The sequence below is a fragment of the Chiroxiphia lanceolata genome, chromosome 17 (genome assembly GCF_009829145.1).
Source record: "Chiroxiphia lanceolata isolate bChiLan1 chromosome 17, bChiLan1.pri, whole genome shotgun sequence".
NCBI classification, from domain to species: Eukaryota; Metazoa; Chordata; class Aves; order Passeriformes; family Pipridae; genus Chiroxiphia; species Chiroxiphia lanceolata.
In genome coordinates, this window is record NC_045653.1 from 10426143 (window position 1) to 10448524 (window position 22382).

General features: G+C 40.8%; 1 protein-coding gene across 3 annotated transcripts; it reads right to left on the reverse strand.

The window, feature by feature from the left end:
* Window positions 1-6602: 6602 nt before the first annotated feature.
* On the reverse strand, window positions 6603-22176 carry YTHDF1 (YTH N6-methyladenosine RNA binding protein 1). 3 transcript variants are annotated; one of them, XR_004360008.1, is made up of 5 exons: window positions 21774-22176; window positions 21369-21393; window positions 19801-19880; window positions 10207-15707; window positions 6603-8128 (listed from the first exon to the last, which is right to left on the reverse strand). XR_004360008.1 is itself a non-coding variant. In XM_032704906.1 (5 exons), exons 1-5 carry the CDS (start codon window positions 21798-21800, stop codon window positions 8102-8104), a joined length of 1683 nt encoding a protein of 560 aa, XP_032560797.1. In that variant the 5' UTR covers window positions 21801-22176; the 3' UTR covers window positions 6603-8101. The 3 variants fall into 3 exon arrangements, 2 of the variants coding, with proteins under 2 accessions (XP_032560797.1, XP_032560796.1); XM_032704906.1 differs by having other exon boundaries at window positions 14184-15707; XM_032704905.1 differs by having other exon boundaries at window positions 14108-15707.
* Between the last annotated feature and the right edge of the window lie 206 nt (window positions 22177-22382).

Here is a 22382-nt window from a genome sequence, read left to right on the forward strand (position 1 = left end):
AAAGCCATCACTATTTCTCCAAGTGCCTCTCTTCTTGGAAGCAAACACATATGTGTGTACACATATCTATATGTAATATACACACTCATATACATAAAGCTACTACACAGCAGAAAAATCCCAGTGTTTACTCCAGAGTGTGATTTATTTGAAAAACTAATAGCTTATTATGTGCACAATGTTCTTATTCTACTGAGGATGAAAAGTGCCTTGGAGAATGAAGTCTGAGAACTAACTGAATTGGAAAGGATGACATTAGATCACAAAGAAAATCCATTTTAACTATCCAGGACTCCGAGGCTCCTGTTTGTACAACATTTCCTGTGGGCAGAGGTGCCAGAGAGGCAGTGCCTATAAATCTCCTTTTTCTCTGTGATGTGATGGCTCTTGTAACTAACCTTTCAAACAGACTCAACGTGCAGTCACCAGGCTAGAGATGCTTTCTGCCTCTGGACAAACCTTACCAGACTGAATAATGGCACAGCTGGGTTCCTGGGAATAATTCAAACACCTTCTTTATTGCTCCATGAGCAACAACCGAGGGATATTGCAACAGTCACAAGCCTCCCAGCAAAGCCCATGTGGGCTTCTCACTGCAGGTGTGCTGGGAAAGCTGATGGCCAAGCCACAGGGAAAGATTGTTCCTTACCAGACTGACAGGTTAAAACTAGAAATTCCTATTTCTTGTCAGAGGAAACAAAGAATAACTGCAGTTTTAACGTTTTAGTTGTAATTTCTGTTTTACAGAGGTCAAATATAGAAAACTAGGGGACACAGCTGATCCTCCTGTCTTTCCATTTATCTCTAACACAGCCATGCCCTCACACTTCAAATAACAAATAAGAACAGAAATCACAGGACTACTTGCACATTTGCCACCTTCCCCCCTCGGCTTTACTCAGGTTTCTCTTCCCTGGCCCCCACTGTGCCTTTCTGCTCACCCTGCAGAACCCAGGGGGTCTCTCAGGCTCCACTTGCAGAACAAGCTTTCTCCAGGCTTTTGACTACGAGAGACCTCCACGCTCAGAGTATTTCTGAAAGGAAAACCGCACCTGCTCCCCGACTGAAAAAGCACAAAAGCACAGCTTCGCAAATGTCTTATGTGTGTTTACTTACCCTCTTCATCACCTCGATGGGCCACTCTGCAGAGCATCAGCCCATCAGGGGGAGGCGAGAAGGAAAGGAGCTGGGTGTTCTCTTGAGTCATAACACGGGTCATACTCTCCAGAGCAGATGATGATTTTGATTATGCTTCTGAGAATGGTTATGCCTCACAAACCACTTGGATTTCACCAGGAGGCTTTTGGATTTTAACAGGAGGAACCTCTGCGCAATTTGTTATCTGCAGGTTCATATCCTTGCTTGTATTTATTATTTAAAATAAACTCTAATGGATTAATAATTTTTAAAAACCTGTCTAAAGATCAGCCTGTCTGCTGCTCTATTATGCATACTCTCCTTTTTATCTTCCACTATCATGTTCTTTGAAATAATTGAATTAGCAACACACAGTGTTTTCCCATCCTCAGGAAGGTCAGTAAGTTCAGGAAAAATCTGAAATGATACCTGGCTCATAAAATTTCTCTTCTTCCCCATCTACTATTTTACTCACTATGTGCAGATTACATTTCCCATGGGAGCTCATTAGTGCTGCTCTTTGCTCAGCATGGGGAAATCTTTTGGAGTTGTCTTTACCCCCAGCTGATAAAAATTGCTTTTTGTTTCTTCTCACGACTCACTGCCCATCGCTCCCCGGTTCTGAAGTGGCATTTTGAGAAAGGCAAAGCTTTTGGACCAAAGAAACCCCACCATTCTTCTAACCTTGATGCTGCTGTTGCTGAAGGAACGAGCTGTCAAGATCTGCGACCCGAGTCCGCAGCCAAGACACAGGGAAAGATTGTTCCTTACCAGACTAACAGGTTAAACCCAGGAATTCTCGTTCCTTGTCAGAGCTAACAAGGAGTTATTGCAGTTATAACGTTTTAGTTGTAATTTCTGTTTTACAGAGGTCAAATATATAAAGCTAGAGGACACAGCCTCCCTCGCCCTCACTTTTAAAATGCTGCACTCCAAAGTGACACAAGGCACGGCTACACCTCCTTAATTGGTTCTTTTGTTCCAAATTTCTGTCGGCTGATCTGGCATTAGTGAAAAAAGCATAAGTCCCTGAACACTGTGAAATAAGCCAGCTTAGTTAAGCAGGTACTACATATAAAAAACAAGGCATAACAACACTGAACTTGGTGTGATTAAGTGTCTGACCACCCGAGTGCTGCCAACAGTTCAGCTTCAGTACACCACAATTTAAAATTTTGATTTAAAGGCAGATCTTAAAGTTTTGCAGCGTGGGGACTGAAAAGGGTAAAATATGAGAAAAATACACACAACTTGCCAGTGGCTTAAGGCAGAAAACCTGCTCTGGTATCTCAGAATCTAACACTGCCCCAGAAATCAATATTCTACAAATTTTATAAACTTCCATGAAATAGATTTATATTAGAAAAAAAATTTTCATACACACCAGTGGAGTGAGGAAGCCAACGAATCTGCATAAATCCCCAGACCTTCCAAAATCCACTCTTTCCCGAATGCACCGATTATCCAGAAGTTTCACTCCAAAAGAGGGTGAAGAAGCAGCCACTCTGCCAGTAACTTCAAACAAATCTGGGCCCACTACACAGCACGTGCAAGTCATTAATTAGAAAATGACTTGCCATCCAGGTGTAGACAATGATCTGATTTGTTGCTTCTTTGGTCTAATGGCTCCCACCCCCTCAAGGTTTATTTGGAATTCCCCTAAACACTGTCTCAACAAAGTGCTTTCAGCTGCAAGAATCCCAGCGTTGGGTTTCTCTGCCACCAAGTGCTTTCAGCTGAAACAGGTTGTTACAGGACAGCCAAGAGCAGCAGCAACAGTTCCTACTACATCAGTGATTTCTAACTTCTTAGGAGGGTTTGCAGATCACTAACTTCCAGGGAGGTGCAGAGCTCTCCTAGAGAGTCAGATGTTATCAATAATCAACTTGCTCAAGTTATAATTTGCAGACCCACAGAGCAGGGCACAGAAAATCAAAGTAAATATAAATGATGGAAAGAAACTCCTAGTAATAGCTGTATAAATTGATGTATCATTTACTGATAAAATTTACTTTTTTCCTACTCTCACTTCACAGATGGTGAGGGGGGAAAATAATCAAGGAGGTTGATTGCAATATGTATTGCTGCCCAAGGCAATGCATTAATAATCTAAAAATACCTGGAGAATGTATATTTGGTAAAACAAGTATTTACACCTCTTTCCCACTGTCTTCATTATTGAAACCACAGCAAAACACCAGATCCTACTGATTTAGCAGCAGTTGGACATTAGAAATGCATTTGGTGAAGACTTTACTGCCTGTCTGTTGTCATGGTAACATCCCAGGTAAAAATAATTTCTCGAATAACTTATAAACAGACAGATGGCATAAAACCTCCTACGCTCTCCAAATTGAAGGAGATTCAGTAAAAGACAGTCAAAGACAGTGTTGATGCCAGTTCTGTGAAGTCCTGCATGTTGAAGAAGGCACATCTCCAAGGTCTTGCTTGTGCTGGCAGTAACTCACCTCAGAACATGAACAAAGGGGAGCTCAGGGATGTTACAGGAAGTAAAGTGATGAGACACAAGTCAAGTCAGCACTCTTGTGTAGGCTCTCCCAAGGGATTACAAAGGCGCCCTGAAATGATGATCCTACATAAAATAAGGAAATTAATCCCGTACTGTAACAGGGAACAAAAGCTTTTCTTGGAATTGCTGAAGCCCTGCCCTGCTTATCCTCTGGCAAGGAAATGAGAAATATCACAGACTGCCCTCACGTTGCACGTGCAATACACATCAGTGCATCTGCAATATGCAATTTTAAAGCTTTTTTTATTTTTTTCAACATAAGCTTTCTTTCTGAAGACAGGAAAGCTGCAAAATCAGTAACATCCATGCCCAAGACAATCCCCTTCACTCTTACATTAGGACAAAGCACCAACACATGTGAACTGGAAGTTGTACTCAGGATGATGTCACCTATGAAACAGCCCATTGGACTGAACCACATTCCTCGTGAAATCCAAAATCTCCCTCTGCCAAGTCACACCCCAATTAAGTCATTTCAACATTCTGACTCAACTCTCTTAATTCTAAAAATAGGCTAAACAAGAGCTGTTCCTTCTCAAAGGAGCTGTGGACAAGGCAGGGATCACAGGAACAGCCACAGCTACACTCGCACTATTCTTGGGCAGGATCATAAATTCCAATTAAAAACCTGCACTTTCCCAAAAATAGTGAACAGCTTTCTCCTGAAAAGAGCAGATGCTGAGCACTGTTGTCAGAAAAAGCCAGAGCTTTTTCCAAGGGAAACAGATTGTTCAACATAAAGAATTCAAAGCAGCTGAGAGCCCAGGAAAAGGAGCATTAGATCAAAACACACTTCTCCCCATTAGACATTGTTTGTGCTCCATTTTTGCATTTATCTGCTATTTTAGCTGAGCTTCCCTTGCTCCTCAGTTACTTTTCTCAATAGGTGCACAAGAAAAGGGCAGTAACACCACAACAATTGTTTTTCTTTTGATAGTTTTGTGCTATCTCTGCCTACAAGTTTTTTAATGGCCACATTTACTGGAATTTCCATCTTCTCTGGCCAAATAAAACCCCTCATTATTAAAGAGGAAAAGCAAAGACACATTGTCACAACTTGCCCATGCTCTCTAGTGCACTGTGGTCAGTCTAATGCCAATAAATAAATACTGCTCTCTTTTTCACTGAGATCTCACTAACATCTTTGAGTAAATTAATACCTTTCAGTTCTCCAAAGAAAAATCAAGTATTTTGAGAAAAAACACTCATATCTTTTAGTATCTGTATTTTTACAGTACTGTAAAAGGGTGAAGGTGAAAAAATAGAATTTTAAATTTTAAATCCCCCATTTCCACGTCCCAAGAATGAGTGAGGTAAAAAAACCCCAAGAAGTCTGGCCTTATGATGTGTTATGGCAGAGAAGTAATCTTGAATATGAGCTTATTTTTGTCTGCCTGTTTCTGTCCTAATATCTCAGTGTAGGTTTAACTTGATCATTTTCTGTACAAGCTTAAGTCACTTAAAACCATCATTCACAGCAACACACATAATCTCCATAAAGGTCAGTTATTTAGTACTATTACTTTTGGTGTGACTACCTGCAAATGGATGGTTTTTTCCCCTCAGTGGTGTTAAGTTCACAACCTCAGAGCAGTTGCTGCCATCACCAACCAGCAACTGAGCCAGAGAAATAATTCCATTTAACTCTGTAATCAGCATTTGGTGCTACCAGCTCCATTTGGCTTAAAAGTGGAAGGCAGCAGTGCTACTGTCACACCCAAACTCTAAAAACATCAAGCAAAAGCAAGTCATTTAAGGAGTGAATTTAAGCACAGTTCCAAAACCATGCAGGCACGTTCCTTTAGAACTCTTACTTGGCCTAAATAAAGAATAAGTAAGACCTGTGACATGAAGTTATTCCAAAAGAGACATTGGAAGAATGCATCTTCCCCCTCACAGTGTAATTTGAACACTGCAAACCAAAAAAAAAGCGAGTCATCTCTTGAAATTGCAATGGCAGGGGACTGAAAATCACAAGGACCAGCAGCCAGTTCAGTTATCTGAGCACCCAACGTGGTCGTAACGAAGGGGATTATTTTACCCACTGTTAAATCTTCTCCCACTTAAATCAGATAGTGCTGCACAACACTGCAGCATCAGGAAGAAATCCCTGCATGCTGAAGCTGTTATGAATGTTTTCTGTTACCCACAAAGCCTGACAGCTGAAACTTTTTGTGTCCTTTAATACAGCCAAACCAGTTTCAGCTGAAGGCTCCCAGTTTGTTGCCTTTTTTTCTGTTTTTTTTTGTGTGTGTGTTTTTAATATTTACCTGAAGTCTGTGGTATATCACTGCAGAGATTCTTTTGATCTGAAAAAAAAAACTAATAAAATTGTGCCACTAACTTTCCTCTTTAGGGTCCAGATGGAGCTGAGTTCTTTTGGCTCTGGAATCACCAGTGTAAATGTTCTGACATAACAACTGAAACAAACAGTAGGTGCTTTTATTAGATGGCAACATGTTTATAAAATGCAGTATCGCTTCAATAAGTCAGTTAAAAAAAGATATCAAGTCAAATTACTAAAGTTAGAGCTGGCAAATACAGCCAACTGCTGGAAAAGAAACTGGTCAGAGCTTTAGCTGGATTTGAGAAGTTCTTTTCTCACCCTGGTGACCCCATGGCTGTGCTGCTGCCTCCTGAAGGCTGCAGGACAACTTCTAATCCTTTCTTCAGCTTCTCTACCACACAAGGAGAAAGGGAAGCACAAGTGACAGCCACTGGACATGCACAGAATTCCTTGGAGGAACAGGCAAAACAGTTAAATGTTCTCTGCAGAGTCCTGCAAAACCCTTCTGCAACCATCAGGTGTGCTGAGAGCAAACATCTGAGTTATTCAATCAAACCACTTCTCAGGTTAGACTTAATTCATCAGTCAGCATAAAGGGGGATTGTAACAGAGGAAGAAGGCAGGGAAAAAATGAAAATGACATCAAGCTTGCTAAATATGTATTGTTTATTAAGGCTTGTATTCTCCTAGAGGAAAAAGTTAATCTGATGCTGTCCATTACCCCTTACAGGCAGTAACAGTCCAGAGACAGAGTTATACGTTCTAAATACAAGTCTAAATGATACAGATTAAACTTTATTTAAATTGGAGGTCCTTTTGGAGTAAATAGTATTCAGAAGATACTTGCTTTCTAATATAGTAAAAGATCCTCTACAATAAACACGTGCAGATTCAGTGTGCTAGAGCAGCGGACATGAGCACCATTTCCATGCTTAATTGGAACTCCAGTTGGTGACAGGTTCTCCGACGGTCCCCTCACTCCACAAAAACATGACAGCAAATTCAGTTTCTTAAAACAGGTTTTTTTTTTTACTCATCCAACAGAAAAAAAAAAAAAATTAGACATACACACCGTCAATTTTAAACATCTGAGGCATAATCCATCATATTATCCGTACTATTAGTTCCTACGTTAAAGCTCAGCATTATTGGTATAAAAACTTTAAATGGCATTAGGATTTGGGGGGCTGGGAGGGAGTAATGAAGGGAAGGATTAAAAATGGTCTGCAAGTTAACTAATAACACCTGAAAGCTGAAACAGGTTTAAACACATTGTTTAAAACCCCTGCAATGTCGATAGCATCACATTATTATTTAATTAAGCTACAAAAACCGTAAAGCAGAATTATGGCTGAGAGAAAGCAACTCGCTCACCCTCGGCAGGATATGGAATAACAGATGCACACTGAAGCACTGGTTAACAGAATGTGAAAGGGAAATATTTTCCAGAGAAACAGTTTCACTGACAATTTGATTTTCTACTAGACAGAAAAAACCAACATGGCGCATCAGCAGTTTTAAAAGTGTAATTGTACAGATAAATAAAGAGGCAGAGCAGCTGCACAAAGTGATCAGAAATTAAGGTTTGGGGGTTTTTTTCCATTTCAAAATTCTGAAGTGCAGTATCTTAAGAGGTTTTTCAAATGACAAAAAAAAAAAAAAAAATCAATGCATGGTTTCTTACTTCCGCCATGAAGAAAAAGGGTTTGGGAGGAGGATAAAGGAAGATTTGTCATGTATTTTCCATAATCTCTATATCTGGCTAGGAACATAATTCGTGCCAAAATAAAGTCTTTGGGAAGCACTGACACTTTAGTATGCTCACGTATAGGTCCACATTAGGTTAATATAACTGTTTATCAACTTAAAAAAATAAAAACAGACACACCTTTATTAATGATTTCTACAGAATTTTACATAGAAAAAAAAAAGATACAAATTAATGCAGATCCACTTGGGCAAAAATAAACTACAATGTACTTAAAGATGTGACAACTTAATTTCCCCTGCACGAGAAGATATATTGGAGCTGAAAGCTTTAGTTTGTCCTGATGCCAGGATACAGCACCAGTTATACTTAATTTTGTTTCTCATAGTCGAATTTAATATCAGTTCTAGTATATATATCAAACTGTATATGTTTATTCTTATTGTTTGTTTCGATTCTGACGTTCCTGCAAAGAGAAGAAAGTTAAGATTTTAGTCAAATGAACAAGCAAAAAGTTTTCAGTAGTTTTAACAGCACTAACGTGATCCCAGATAATTACACACTTAAAACAATGCTGCTACATTTTATAAATATATTGTTTACACCCAAAAAGCCCAAGGACTTGATAATTTAATGTTTAAGTGCAGCCTCAAGTGGAACATCTGAATGAATACCTGCACAGCCACTTCAAACAAACAGCAGATGAAGGTCACTGAGAGAAAGATATGAAATATCAACACTCCTAAAGAGAAAGAGGATCTGCAATATTCTACTTTCTGGATTATTTTAGCTACTGCAGTAGTAGCACAACCAATACACGAGCAGAAAGCAGATGGCAGATTAGTGAACTCCACAGAACTGGTATAATTTTGAAGCACTCAAATGACTTTGGAGCTTAGTCACACTCAGTAAAAGCAGCGATTTGAGCTGTCTAGAAATTTTGTTCCTAATTCTTTCTGTCTGCTCAACTGTTCTGGGAGGCACTGGGAAATACTTAACAAGTCGGGGGGAAAAAAATATATCAGGTAGAAAACAAGTTATGTGCTTTTGCATGGTCTGATAAAACCCACCATGGCTGGACTAACCACCCTCTTGTGTCCCAAACCATTCCAGTACAGCAGCTGGGGGATCTCTGAGCTTCTCTCAAAAGTTTGTGCTAATCACAAATCCTGAAAACAGATAAAGGCCATCTAAGGGATGCAGCACCTGCAGGTAAATCTTGGCTAAGGGAGCCTGTGCTCTGCCTGCAGCAAACAGGGAGGCCTTTGGAGCAGTGTCTGCACAGGGATTACACAGACACACTGAGAACGCCTCAACAAAACCAGGGGGGGCTTGTTCACTGTTTCAGGAGCCCCACAAGCTGCAGAAAATGCCACAGACAGCAGGACAAACCCATGCTGCTGTATTCTTTAGTCCTGTGCATTCTCCAGCTAAGGCACCAGCTAAGGCAGACTGAACAGAAAGGGCTCAGCCCTCCTGTTTCCCACTCCATCCCAACGCTGTCTAGAACAGACTGTACAGTGCAGAACTGGCATGGAAAGACACAGCTCTGCAAAAGCATCAATATGGCACCAAATCCTATTTCAAGCAAGGAAATTGTGAACTAGCCCAAGCAGCAACAACAGCCAACTCCTAAACTAACGCCTTCAGATTCTACTTGTTTTGTGGAATCCTTCGGCGTAAAATTCCTCTCAGAATTGTTTCTGTTGCGATATAAAGGTTATTTGCAAATATACCAAACATTATAAATGTAACAGACTGCATTTGCTGCTTCAGCTGGTCACAGCATAAAAATCAGAAGAGATTTTAAAAAACAGAATATATTGATTTCTGCCTCCAGGCAGAATATTAATATCTCAATATTCATAATAAAATTAAATCAACAAGATCCAGTATGAATTCTTAATCTATGATTTAAGGCAGAAGTAAGAAATAGCAAAACTGTTTTACCAATTCAACAAAACAGACTGTGTAAAGTGGTAGAATTAATTTTAAAAATATATATTCCTCCTGTCTTTTAACTGCTGACTATGATGAACTGTCAATGAAAGACATTTATTAGTGGCAAAGCATCAGAACGTATTAGGTGTTGAATGTTCTTAATAAAAGGAGCTTATGTCTGCCTGACATTTCAAACAAAAGGTAGTTAGAAAGACTCTAGAACTGAATCATATCAGCTCGTTTTCAGGCTTCAAAAAAAAAAAGTAATTGCTCCATCCTACCTCCATTTCTGAGGTGGCACATCCCCTTTAACTCTACTGCCCTACCATGCTCAGCAGCCCATTCTTGCCCATTGCCACCTTACGTTACTTCTTTTCAGTCTCCTGTGTAGTCACCCGCTGATTGTCGTAATTCGACTCGCTTTAAAAACTGAAGGTTTACATTCTCATGGACTAGTCCCACATAAACAGAGACAGGCTGGGACCTGAGACTTCTACCTGGTACCTAGAAAGCATGCTCATGGCATTCAGAAACTCAGCTCAGGCTTCATAATTCAGTAAAAAGCGCTATTTACTGAGCAAGTTCTCAAGCAGTTCCTCCTACCTTGCTGCTTGCTTTCTCTCTTGGGGGCTAATCTGAGTCTTCCTCTTTACCAGTGTCTGAAACCACATAAACTGATGCAACAATTCTTCGTGCTCCTGAGCATGGCTGCTTTTTAGAAGCTCTAACTCTCAAATTCTCTTCCTTACTGCTATTTAGCACTACTGCAAGCAAGAACAAACAGTTTTGTAAGCAACTAACAAAGCTTTGCTCGTTTTGGTTCTGAAGATCCGGAGTCTTCACAGCTTCTCTTCTCCAGTGGAATTCTCCAGTATCTCACAGGAGAGCTCCTGTTGCATTTCTCCTTCGTGACACTAATGCATATGGTCTTCAGACACAGGGAAAATGGGTTTTCACATAACTTGCAGAAGTTTCCATCTTGGAGACACTCATGCCTGTCAAACTTCTGTTCTCTTCACCTCAGTCTAAAATATCTTCACCCTTCCTACTAAACTTAGTCAAAGTCGACAGGATCAAAGTATTCATCTTCAGACACAAAAATATAAATGTTTTCTTTATATCAGGAACATGGTATTAATCTTATAATATAAATGTTTTTTAGCTAGAGCTTTGGAGGAAGGACAATATTCCATCCTTAAAAGTTCTATTTCAATGAGTGTGTTCACAGAAAGCTCACTGAGAGGAATCACAGTGTGCTAGAAGAAAAGGAGTATTTCCAAGTGCCAACACGGACCAGTCAACACTTTTCAGTATTTAATCACCTAAAGGGAGAACTGGTAATCTTGGAGCTTTCTGAGGCTATGCAGCTCAAGCTCCAAGGAGCAGACCTTGGAATAGCTGAGTGCCTTGACCCAGATCAGAGGTGACAGCACAGCAGCCCAGTACAGGAACTGTGACCATGTGCTTAGGTACAGATCTGTGAGGACCAGCTGCTGACAGCTGATCTGTCATCTGCCCTACCATGAGATGCAAATGAAATTACCAAAATCTACAAGTTTATTGCCTTTACAAGGTTTTTAACTTCAGAAGATAAACTTAACTTCTTTAAGACTGTGCAAGCACGTTTTTAAGGACTGTTAATAATTAACAGCACATTATACTGTATTTTCTTTTGAAGAAGCTCTCATATGTCACAACTTTTTTACATTTTCAGAGCATGAGTTTAACCACGGAAGTTGCTCTCTGTGGACAATGTAAGAGCCCTGGAACTGACTGAAAAAGGCTGGGAGGGTCAGGAGAGATTTCAGGCCACTCACTGTTTTGCTATTTCATTCCAGACCCCAATATCCTTCTATTACTCCTTTCCCAGGTTCTGGGTCAAAAGACCGGGCTTAAATATTTTATTACTAGGGCAAATCAAAAGCTGGACTTACATCCCAGCATGACCAAACCTTCCCTCAATTCCAGGTAGCGGTGATGGATCTTTGGCACTTCAATGAATTTCATCCAGCACTGCACCTGCCAAACCCTCCCCTGCTCACTGGGCACTACCACAGAGGTTCCTGCAGCAGTTCAGCTCACACACTCTGCAGCTGGCTCTGCACATCAGCTATGGAAATGCTGGTTAGCAACAAACTGGAACCATCTACAGAACTCAAATGCCAGTGCACTGCACTGATTATGTTATTGTTCCCTATGAAATATCTGTGTAGAAATGACACTGTGGCATTCAAGTGCTCCCTGTGCAGATTTTTAAGACCTCTGGCCTTTTGTAATCACGACAGTGGTGAAACAGAGGCACAAAATTTCAACAAGTAATTAATTTTACAGTTTAAACAGAGTATAATGAATAAAATCAGTAATTTGAGAATCCATTAAGATGGCACATAGACAACCAACCATCTGAAAATATCAGTTAGGTCATAAGATACCTTAACTGGCAATAAGAGTCTTCAAAAATTATTGTGAGAGGAACATGAACTTTGTTTAACAGTAAGGCTTTAACTTCAATATCACAGACTTCTTCATGATAAAAACTTAAAGTGTGTGTGTACATCCTGCAAAAAACCTCTTCTAGTAATCAGCTGGACTTCTAAAATTCATTTAGTCAATGAAGGGGAAAAATACTGACTTTCCAGGAAATAGTTTTAGAGAGTGCAACCTGACAAGCAGCTTCTTAGTTTTCATTCCCTCCCTGCTGATCTGCTTTCCCTCTCTAGCACTGTTACCTTCCTCACTTTGGTGTCCCATTTTCTAAGCTATTTGGAGGTATCTAAGAAATATTAAATTAAGCCTTCATAGTTTATTTTGTGACTGTGTCATACAAGCTAGAGCCTTGGTTTTAAATGAGGAAGAAAAATGCATTATTTTGAAAAAATGATCCTGTTGTATAGCAAGCAGTGATGTGGTAAGAATATGTTTCAGCACTTGAACTGAAAGTGGGAATTAGTTGTGTTTATTAAACGAACCCAAAATGGGATCAGCCCTCTGAGCTACTACAAAGCCAAGGAATTTCAGTGTTCAGCATGCCACCACCAGGATCCTCCTCGGGCCAGTAAGTTATCTGTGCAAGAGCAGAACTCTCACTTTCCCCATACTCTCACTCCTTAAACATACACACTGCCCTCCCCTCCAGACTTGGCAGCAAATTCCAGGGAGACTCAGCATTATTAAAAACCCAAACCAATCCCACCCCTCTACACCATAAACACTGGACAGAGGAACCCAGCCCACCTCACTTAGTCAACACTCTCTCCTCTGTAAGTGAACCTCTCCAAGACACAGGTTTCATTAAATATTGAATTGCTGATTGTCTACTGAAGGAATGAAGTGTTCAAGTAAAGGCTTTTACGTTTTACCTTGTGAAACCCCACGGGGAGTACACAAGATAAAACTTCCAATTTTAAGCTGTGCTTCCCTGCTGTGCTGAGGTCAGCTATGCACATCTATCACAGCCAGGAAGAGTTCAGCTAAAAAGTTTTTAACATGCTGAACTCTTTTCCTCTCATACTTCAAGGGTACATTATATGAAGACAGTTTAAAGCAATTTTAAATGGCAATAAAAACTTTAAAATGGCAATCTTAAAATTTAAGCTGCAGGAACACGCATTAAGTCTTTGCTTTAAAAACATCCTGAAGCAAGTGCAAACTGCACTGAACTAAACCTGTCAAACAAATGCTGCATCTGCAATGCTACCCAAAAAAGGTCTGGGAAACACTACCAACATCAAGCAAATTTAAGTTTTACTTAGGTAGTAACTACACACCCCAACACCTATTATTTTGTCAGGCCATTACTTCCAGAATGCCTAATTAGAGAAAGGCATTCTTGAAGCTGGGGTCATGGGATAGAGAGGGACAGAGGTCTCTCGTGGTAGACTTAGAGCCATGAAAGTGTATGGAAATCTTTACTACACTCTCCCACTCACTGCCCAAACTTCTCTTACTAAGGCTCCACTCAAAACTTCAAGAATTAGTAGACAGATTAAACCTGGGAACTGAAAACCTTTATTTATCCAAATAATACATGTGACTTCAGCAGCAGAAATGCAATCTTTCTAGCACTATTCCAGCAATTTTATGCAACTCTTTCTTTTCCAGAGAGATCAACTGAACAAACAAAATCAGGTTTCTTGCTTTTAAAGGTGATGTACAAATTTCAAATACCAGTACAGGTATCAATTCTGATATCCCAGTTCCAGTCAAACAGTGTTAAAACACCCCATAGTTAAGGCAAAAAACTTAAGTGCAATCACTGGCAGAATCCAATTCTGAAACAGAAACTATTTTCTAGTTTATTAACCATTTTAAGATAAAAAAATAAATCAAACTCCAATAAACTGGACATCAAGTCCTTTACCTGCATTACTGCTCAGGTTTCTGCTTCGAAACTCACCAGCTACGAAACTTTTCACAGACAGATTTGCATCAGTATTTTTTTTGTGTCGTTAAACACACATGAAACCATCGAGACATACTAAAAACATTTCAAATTCCTACTTACATTTTTCCACCATAGCAGCCTTCACATTTCATTTTCCCCATATCTGTGTATAAAATAAATTTTTTAATAAGTTTACCTTCCGCACCACCTCCTCCTCTTCCTGGCGCTTTTCATAATGAGAAAAGTCATCAAAGATGGAGGTCGTGTGCTTGTAAGTAGCAATAATTTTAAGCACTTGTTTTGCTTTTTCTAAGGGCACCTCCTGTGTATCACGGGAGTTTGTAACGGGTTTGTTGTCATTGTTCTCCAGCCTGATGTGTCGGAGTTGGTTGTTGGGCACATCCTTCACAAAGATCCACTTGACATCAAATTTCCCCTTCCACTTGTCCTGAGACCAGACACCCGCACTGGTGCCATAGTCCACAGGTGATTTCATCTCTGCAACTCCACAGAAGTGTCCACTGCCATTGACACTGAACAGCAAGTAGACTGGACCCTTGCTGTTCATGGACCGAAAAGCGCTGTCCAGGCGTTTGTTGCCGTGTTCCGTACTACACCAAATAGAATACTTAATGGAACGATGAATATCATCCTCAGAATAGCTCTTTATTATGAACACGCGGCCATTTTTAAGGTTCCATTCGAAATCTTTAGGGTTATAGCTGTGAGCAGCTTTCAGTTTTTCCAGGACAGGATGGGACTCTCCGCTGGGGACAGGGTTGGGCTGGGTGCTGCCAGCTGAGCTGCTGTCGGTCCCAGTTCCTCCACTTTGGCCAAAAGCTGCGTTTCTGTTGCGAGGAGCCACCCAGCGATTCTGGGGTGGCTGCTGAGGGGCCTGATACTGCGGCTGAGTCAATGGAGGAGGCTGAGTTGGAACAGGCTGAACAATTGGTTGCTGTGGCTGTGGAACAGACTGAGGAGAAGGTATCTGTTGGGGGGCAGGAACTTTTGCCACAGGACCCTTATTGTCCCAGGTACCTATGTCCATATTATGCTTTATAGGGGGAGGAGGCAACGCTCCTCCGATTACAGGTCCAGTTTTTGTTTTCATTTTAGGCTGTGGTTTCGCAGGCTTACTGGCAATAGCAGCCCAAGAGGTTGGTTTAGATACTGGCAGGTTTACATTAGATCCATTACCAGAGAGGGCACCTGTCATCCCGGCACTGTTAACAACAGAACCTACTGTTTTCACCGCAGAAGTTGTAACATCTCCACCAATCTTAAGTCCAACCATTCCCTGTTCAATACTGTTCATTCCAGGAGCTTTATTTAAAGTATCATTATGAAATCCTGTTTGTCCATCCACAATGGTGCCACCCAGGGAACTGGGTGGGTAGCTGTAACTGCTCCCATATGCTGAACTTTGAGTCTGCTGTCCTTGGGACCCGCTTGTTCCCCAAGCTGAGAAGGCAGGATTTTCAGGGAAAAAGTTAAACCGGTGTTGATAGATATTATTCCCCAGACCCCCAGGCTGTCCAAAAACAGCATCGTGCATAAAATGATGATCTCCATTACTGAGCTGTCCATAGGTGGTGAGATAAGGGATAGGAGGATCTCCTCCTGTAGACCATGGTGCTTCACTGAGAGAATAGGGGAACCCAATAGATGGTGGATAATAACTGGACAGATAAGGATCAGTCATTGATGGATAGCTACTGTTCTGTTAAAGAAAAAAAAAGTCACCAGATAAATAAACCCTTCATTTATAGGTAGCCACAACACTGTTCATCACCAAAAAGAAAAGAAGAATAAGAGGCAAGGTAATGTAATTCCTAATTACAGATTTTAGTTGACACTCCAAGAAAGATTCAGGGTTGGAATGGAATATCTCAGCATTTATAATATACCCCAGAACTACTGGCTCACAGATTTTGAAACCATGTAATCTTAGTTACAATACTTAAGGTTATTTAGTAATTAATATCCCAAAGGATTCCAGGCAACTTAACTAGCTATATTTTGTAGCTCACAGAACTAAGGATATTTAGCATTTCTACATTGCTACACCAGAGGAGCTTTAGACTACACTAGCTTAATATGACAACACATATAACACATTATTACAATCCTCATTATGGAGTTGTTTTGAGGGGCCAACAGTCTCCAAGAAGCAAAACACATCTCAAGTGGTAAAACATGTGAAGGCTACTTATGACACACAGGAGCACAGTGAGATCACACACAGGCCAAGTTTGCTACAGGCAGACCTAAGAACCACCAACTGAGATTAAGGTGACTGATGCACCACAAACAAACACATGCAAAGATGGCACATGACACATGCCATCCAAACTGCTGGGAGAAAAACCCTCTCCAGCCTTTTGTGTAAGTCTCTTCATCCCTCAGTAGTCAAGTTACAACTCTGCAGGAGTGTTTCTGACTGTCCTTCTGAACAGGCCATCTCTCTCACTCCATGAAATCAGAGACTGAATGGTTAAAACCAGCAGACCTCCTTTGAAATTTCCTCCCTTTCAACTGTTTTTAAACCAAGCTGAGAAAGCCTTCCTTCCAACTAACTCTTCTGCTGACACCTGATTTTGAAACGTTCACTATGATTCTCATATTCAAAAGAACAAAGCCAGAACATTCTAAAGTGGGTTTTATTCCTCTCCAAATAAACTTGCAGCATATGTACTGGAGACCTTCCAAGGTGACACTCTAACTGTAATTACCACTGAGGGGGAGGGAAGGTCAACATCTCCTGTTAATGAGTCAAACAGTAGCTCGCCTTTCCTTACTCATAAAGACTGTTTTAAGAAGGGAAACTCTTCTTTCAAACTGAGAGATTTCAAACTTGAAAAAAAAAAAAGTATCTGCAAAATTAGTGAAGCTGCATCAGAACTTCAGTCCTTTTTCCAAAAATCTGATTATTTCTCAGCTTTATTAAAGAATGAAGTAAAGAACTCTCCTTGCTGAGGATAAACCTAATACCCAACTGATACAGAATCAGTTTTAATTTTTCAATGACTCCTTTCCATGACACCCCAAAGCCAGAGTAATTCAATATCCTTACATTCCATACACAGATGGATACCATAATACGCCTCCAAGACTTCCCTGTGGTACTGCAAACACTTCTGAGATTTAAACAGCCTAAATTCAATGTCATTGATTTTAAAAAATGATCTCTGCCACTGCTCATGCTGCCTTTATTTACGTGCAAATCCTATCACTAACAAGAGTTACAGAAATCATCTGCCTATGAGGTGGTCCTCTAAAATACATTGAATTTTCTGAGACTCACAAGCTAAAGTAATCAATATTTAGCATATCAAAACATTTTTCTGAAAGACTTTACTTTGACATTGATGTGTGTTATATTTTAAAGTGTTATTATGAGAAAAAATGAAAAATAAATGGAGGTGAAAGGGAGGAGACAACAGTAGTTCTCTGAGATATTTATGTTCATATATTGTACAGATTTAGAATTCAGGACCAAAAAGAATAAGCCTAGAGAAAAGCAGGTGTTTTGTCCTAAAAATATTTATGCTACAGGATTCTAGACAATTCCTGTGGCTGTCACCTCCTGTCACACAGCCTGTGAAGTCTCCACAAGGATTCTAACAAGATTAAAAAGGAAAGTTTCAGCAGGCATCCTTACCAAACATTCAATCTATTTGGACTGGCTTTATGCCAGAGTGTGTAAAAGAAACCCTGACAAAAGTCCTTCCCCTCAACAGCAGAACACTTATTTCAACAAACTTATCCTTGACCTTTCTGCACCCTTCCCTTTTTTATCAAAAACATCACCAAACAAAAACAACAAATCAACCCAAGCATTCTGTTAATTAGGAAGGGAATCTCCTTTCCCCCACAGGATGCTACTTGCTAGTGATTCCATATGCTAGTGTTTCCATATGACTAATCTCTTGGTTCTGTATGACTTTAGGTGGAGGATGCTTTTCTTGCCCAGTGTAAATTTGTGTATCAATAATCTATTTGACTCAGTTCCCTTTGCTCTTGAAAGTGCTTTTAGTGTGCTTTACATCCCTGCATTAACTACTGCTACTTGGAGCCCAGAACTTTTATGGTAAAAAGGCACTACTCAGACACGATTTTCAACAGAAAGATGGAAGACAATTATATTTTATGTGCTTTTATAGCATGCTCATACTCATTTTAAAGACTAATTTCTGTTTTGAAATGACAAAATTAATACAATATTACCAACTTACAGGAGATCTCTGATGTCAAAAAGACTGTTGTGTCAGCTGGGGCTTTAATTTCTTAAGTATTTTTTAAAATATCCAACTGTTTTCAAATCTTGTATTGAGTTGTTTGTGTTTTCCAGTAATTTTTAAGGGCTGAATAAATCTGACTGGGTAACCAGATAATAAAGCTTTGTTCAGCAACATGGTTGTCTTCTGTACAAAATCTCACAGTCCTAATTAATGCCACTGTCACTTTTCACTTAAAATTGTAAGAGGACCTACACAATTGTTTCTTGTAGCTTGCCAACTTCCCACTGCAGCAGAAATAAATCGCTCAATGGAGCTACACTTCCACAAAGAAAACTTTTATTATAATTATGGAAATTCTAACAGCCGCAGCAATTTTTTTATTTAAACCTAATAACTGGGCTTGTTGACAGCAAAGACAAGTTTGCTACAATTAAACTGTAACAGATGGCTCTACCTTTCTTCTGTGTGAAACATTCAGTATATTTCACATTAGAAAACACAGCTTGGTTGAAATTACATACAAATGTGATGAAGAGGAATTTCAAAAAATTAGAGGAAGGTGAAAACTTAAATTTATTTTAAAATTAATGTTGCATTAAAAAAGAAAATTTTACTTCCTTCCCCCCCCCCCCCCAAATTTTCTGCTTTTATACCTCCTACAGCACGTTAATTCCAAAAGAGGGAATGCTTCCCATTAAATTAATTTAACTTTGTGTAAGCCTGGTGAACGTGTCTATGCTGCAAGAGAGCTCAGTGATGTCATCACTATTAACACTGGCATCTATCAGTTCCAGGATGAATTATGAATTTCCTGTTTAAAATGTAACAGCCTTTCCATCAAGAAATAATCAGGTAGTTCTGGGAAGTGTCTCTCTCTGAAATGGCATTTCATAGTTAATGAAAACTTTTTGCTTCTTCAGTTTCTTTACAGTTTGTTCACCTTGATGATTTGAATGTTAAGTCAAAAATTACCTCGATCAGAAGATATTTTCAATTATAATCATATTGAAGTCATGGATGTTAATTTAATGTACATTATAATGAGAGTTTGCATTACAGTACCTTACATCTTTCATTCTTAAGATATTCCAGAGGACATGGAAGAATAACATTTGCTGAAGTGTAAAAAGTGGGACAACTCTACAGACTAGCTAGAGAGCATCAAAACCAAACTTCAACTACATTAATTTCTAGGATTATATAATTAATTGAAATCAGGAGAGCCCCAAAGCAGAACCTTTAAGACTCCCACATGCAACTTGTCTACCAAAGAACTGTAAGATCAAAGTCTGTCCCAGTCCAGCCTTATCAATAACCTGTAATGTGAGGAGCAATCAGCTCCAACTACTTGGAGCATCAACTTCATTTTCACTTGTGGCCATCTGGATATGCAGAGTAATATTAGCTTTGGGAGCACAAATGCTGGTTGTATCACCAAGTAACACAATATGCTGTCATTTCTTTTTCCATTTCTATTTAAGGAATTTGCTCCCTCCACACACAATCCTATGAATTGAGTGCCAACAGCATGCCTAAGGAAAAAAAAAAAAACTAAGTTAAAAATACACTAACCTGATTTGACTGCCCAGAAAGGTAAGGTTCAAAATCGTTGTCATGAACTGTGTCCTTCTGATGTAACGAACCATTTTGTACTACAAGAAAAGGGTTACAACAGATTATAACACCAGGAGCAGCATTTCAGGAATGACTTCCACCCCATGCTGCTTTATGAAAAGCCATATTTCTTCTTCAAAGCGTGAAGACTCATAAAAAGATCAGGGGATGACAATTTTTCCCACAAAACTCTTTACAGTACTGCTTATAAAACTAAGTTTGAGTAAATTAAAAAAAAAAAATAATTCTATAGTTGAGAGCGAGCAGAAAACTCATGTGAATTAACTCCGAACAAAAAGTAATTATTAAGAAGAATTTTGTGAAAAATATTGGGAAACAACATCTATTGTTCTGGTCCATAATTAGAACACTCAAACTCACAGTTCTCCCAGCGTGTTATTCACTGTTTAAGCTGGTTAAAATAAGATGATGTGAGGTTACATTTAATTATGAAATGATGACTGGTAAGTGCTTTGATATCCTGATACTTTCAGGAAAACTTAAGTTTCAACGTTCTCATCTGTAAAACAGAGATATCTGCCATAATCAAAGTCCTACTTCAGCATAAATGAATGTCTGAAGAAAAGCATTCAAAACCCATTACTGAAAGATATACAAACCCAAAACTGCCATTAGGTCCCTCCAAATTACTTCCTGTGTTTGCTTTAAATTTAAGAAAACAAGGTCAAATACATTGTATGATAGTTGCTGTATCTACCTATTTCATAGAACAGCAGAACTAAATACAACACTACACCAAATAGGACTTTTAGAAAAAAAGTTTAGGAATTTATCAAAATATTTCTGCAAAGTTTTTAAAGGAGAATAGAGGTAAAAGAGTGTTAACAAACACAGCAAACAGTGTCAAACTTTCTGCAACTGGAAGTAGATGAACTTTTAAGGCAGGTTAAGATCTATTAAAATGCATTTATGAGTTGAATATTACTAGTTTCTAAGCCTGAACAGTTACACGCTTATTAGCAATCACAGGAACAATCAAGGTATTTCCTCAGATGGCTTGTTATTAAATTTAACTTCAAATAAAGCACAGGAGTTATGAGAAAGCCTTTTATCTTACCTGAGCTTAAAACTACCTTTTATTTAAAATTCCTTAAATTATTAAGTTCGTAGGCTTATGCCAATACCTCAGCCAACAGCAGAGCAGCAACACAACTGCATTCACAGAGCAGGAAGAGAGTGTGCAAAAGTATGTAAAAATACATATTGTACAGAGACATCCTTGTGACTTTATGTAAGAACCTGCTTTACCTTCAGGAAATGAGGAGCATTATTCAGTATCAACACACAGTCCTTCCCCCTGCAAACTCAGCAGCGTTAAGTGGGATGCAAGCAAGCTCGGATGAATGGCAGTTTACCTTATTTTGGAAACAAAGCACATATTCCCTCATTCCCAAATGTTTTCCATACAGATTAAGAGAGGTACATTTCTGCTTCCCAACAGGTACCTGTGTAATTCATCTATTACAGTAACAATTTAAGCGACCAGATCTCGGCACGATCCTCACCTTTATTATCCTGTCCCTTCGGTCTCTGGGAAGCCACGGCACATGATTAAGGGGAAGGGGGGAGGGAAGGGAAATAAAAAAAAAAGTTAATTTTAGAAATATTGTCATATTGTCATTGCAAAACACGCGCACAGCGCCGAGGACAGAGAAGAGGCTCATAAAAATTGCCAACAACATCTCGGGGTTTGTTGGAGCCGGGGCTGGAGCAGCGTGTTCCACGTATCACCCAGCACCGGCCTTCCTGAGAAATGGCCCCGGCTCTGGGGAGGCGGCGGGACCGCGCCGTGCCCTCGGGGGAAGCTGAGAACCACCGAGCTCCAGAGCAGCCCGGAGGGGGAAGAAAAGCCTCCCGGGGCCTCCCAGCCGCCGCAGGCCCGGGAACCCCCCGGCCTGCCGCTCACTCACCTGAGGGTCAACGCTTGTGGCAGACATAATTCATGTACAGGGCCGCCGTGGTTCAGCAGAGAGAGCGCCGGGGAGGGGGGCGAGGCAGGGCCGCGGGGCTGCGGGGCCTGGCGGGGCCGAGGGGCGGCGGCGGCGCCTCCTCTCCCCTCAGGCGGCGGCCGGGCGGGGAAGGGGCCGGGGCCGAGGGGAAGGGAAAGGGGCCGCCTGGCGCCTGCTCGGGGCGGCTCCTCGGGGGTCGCGGCGGTGCGGGGCGGCGGTGCCGCGGCTCGGCGGTGCTGGGCGGTGCTGGGCGGTGCCGCCCCGTGTCTCACATGCCCGCGGGCCGGGCCTGGGGCCGCTCCGAGCGGGGGCAGCGGCGGCCGCCGACTCCAATGGCGGCGGGCGCCGGGCTGCGGTGACGTCAGCGCCGAGCACGCGCGGGGCGCGCCGGGAGCGCACGGACGGCGATGGCGGGGGAAGGCGCGCGCGGGGCGGCGGCGCCTCTGCGCGTGCGCGGGGCGGAGGGCGCTGAGGGGGACGGGGGGAATGAGGGAGGTGAGGGGATGAGAGGATGAGATGACTGAAGGGGATGAGGGAATGAGGGGACTGAGGGGGATAAGTGCGCTGAGG

Bases quoted from the DNA above. Each gene is read 5' to 3' on its own strand.
- YTHDF1 (XM_032704905.1), bottom strand. From the start codon at position 21,800: ATGTCTGCCACAAGCGTTGACCCTCAG. The intron at 21,394-21,773 runs GTGAGTGAGCGG...GTGGCTTCCCAG, and splicing joins CCACAAGCGTTGACCCTCAG to AGACCGAAGGGACAGGATAA. The intron at 15,708-19,800 runs GTTAGTGTATTT...TTTCTTTAACAG, and splicing joins TTTCTGGGCAGTCAAATCAG to AACAGTAGCTATCCATCAAT.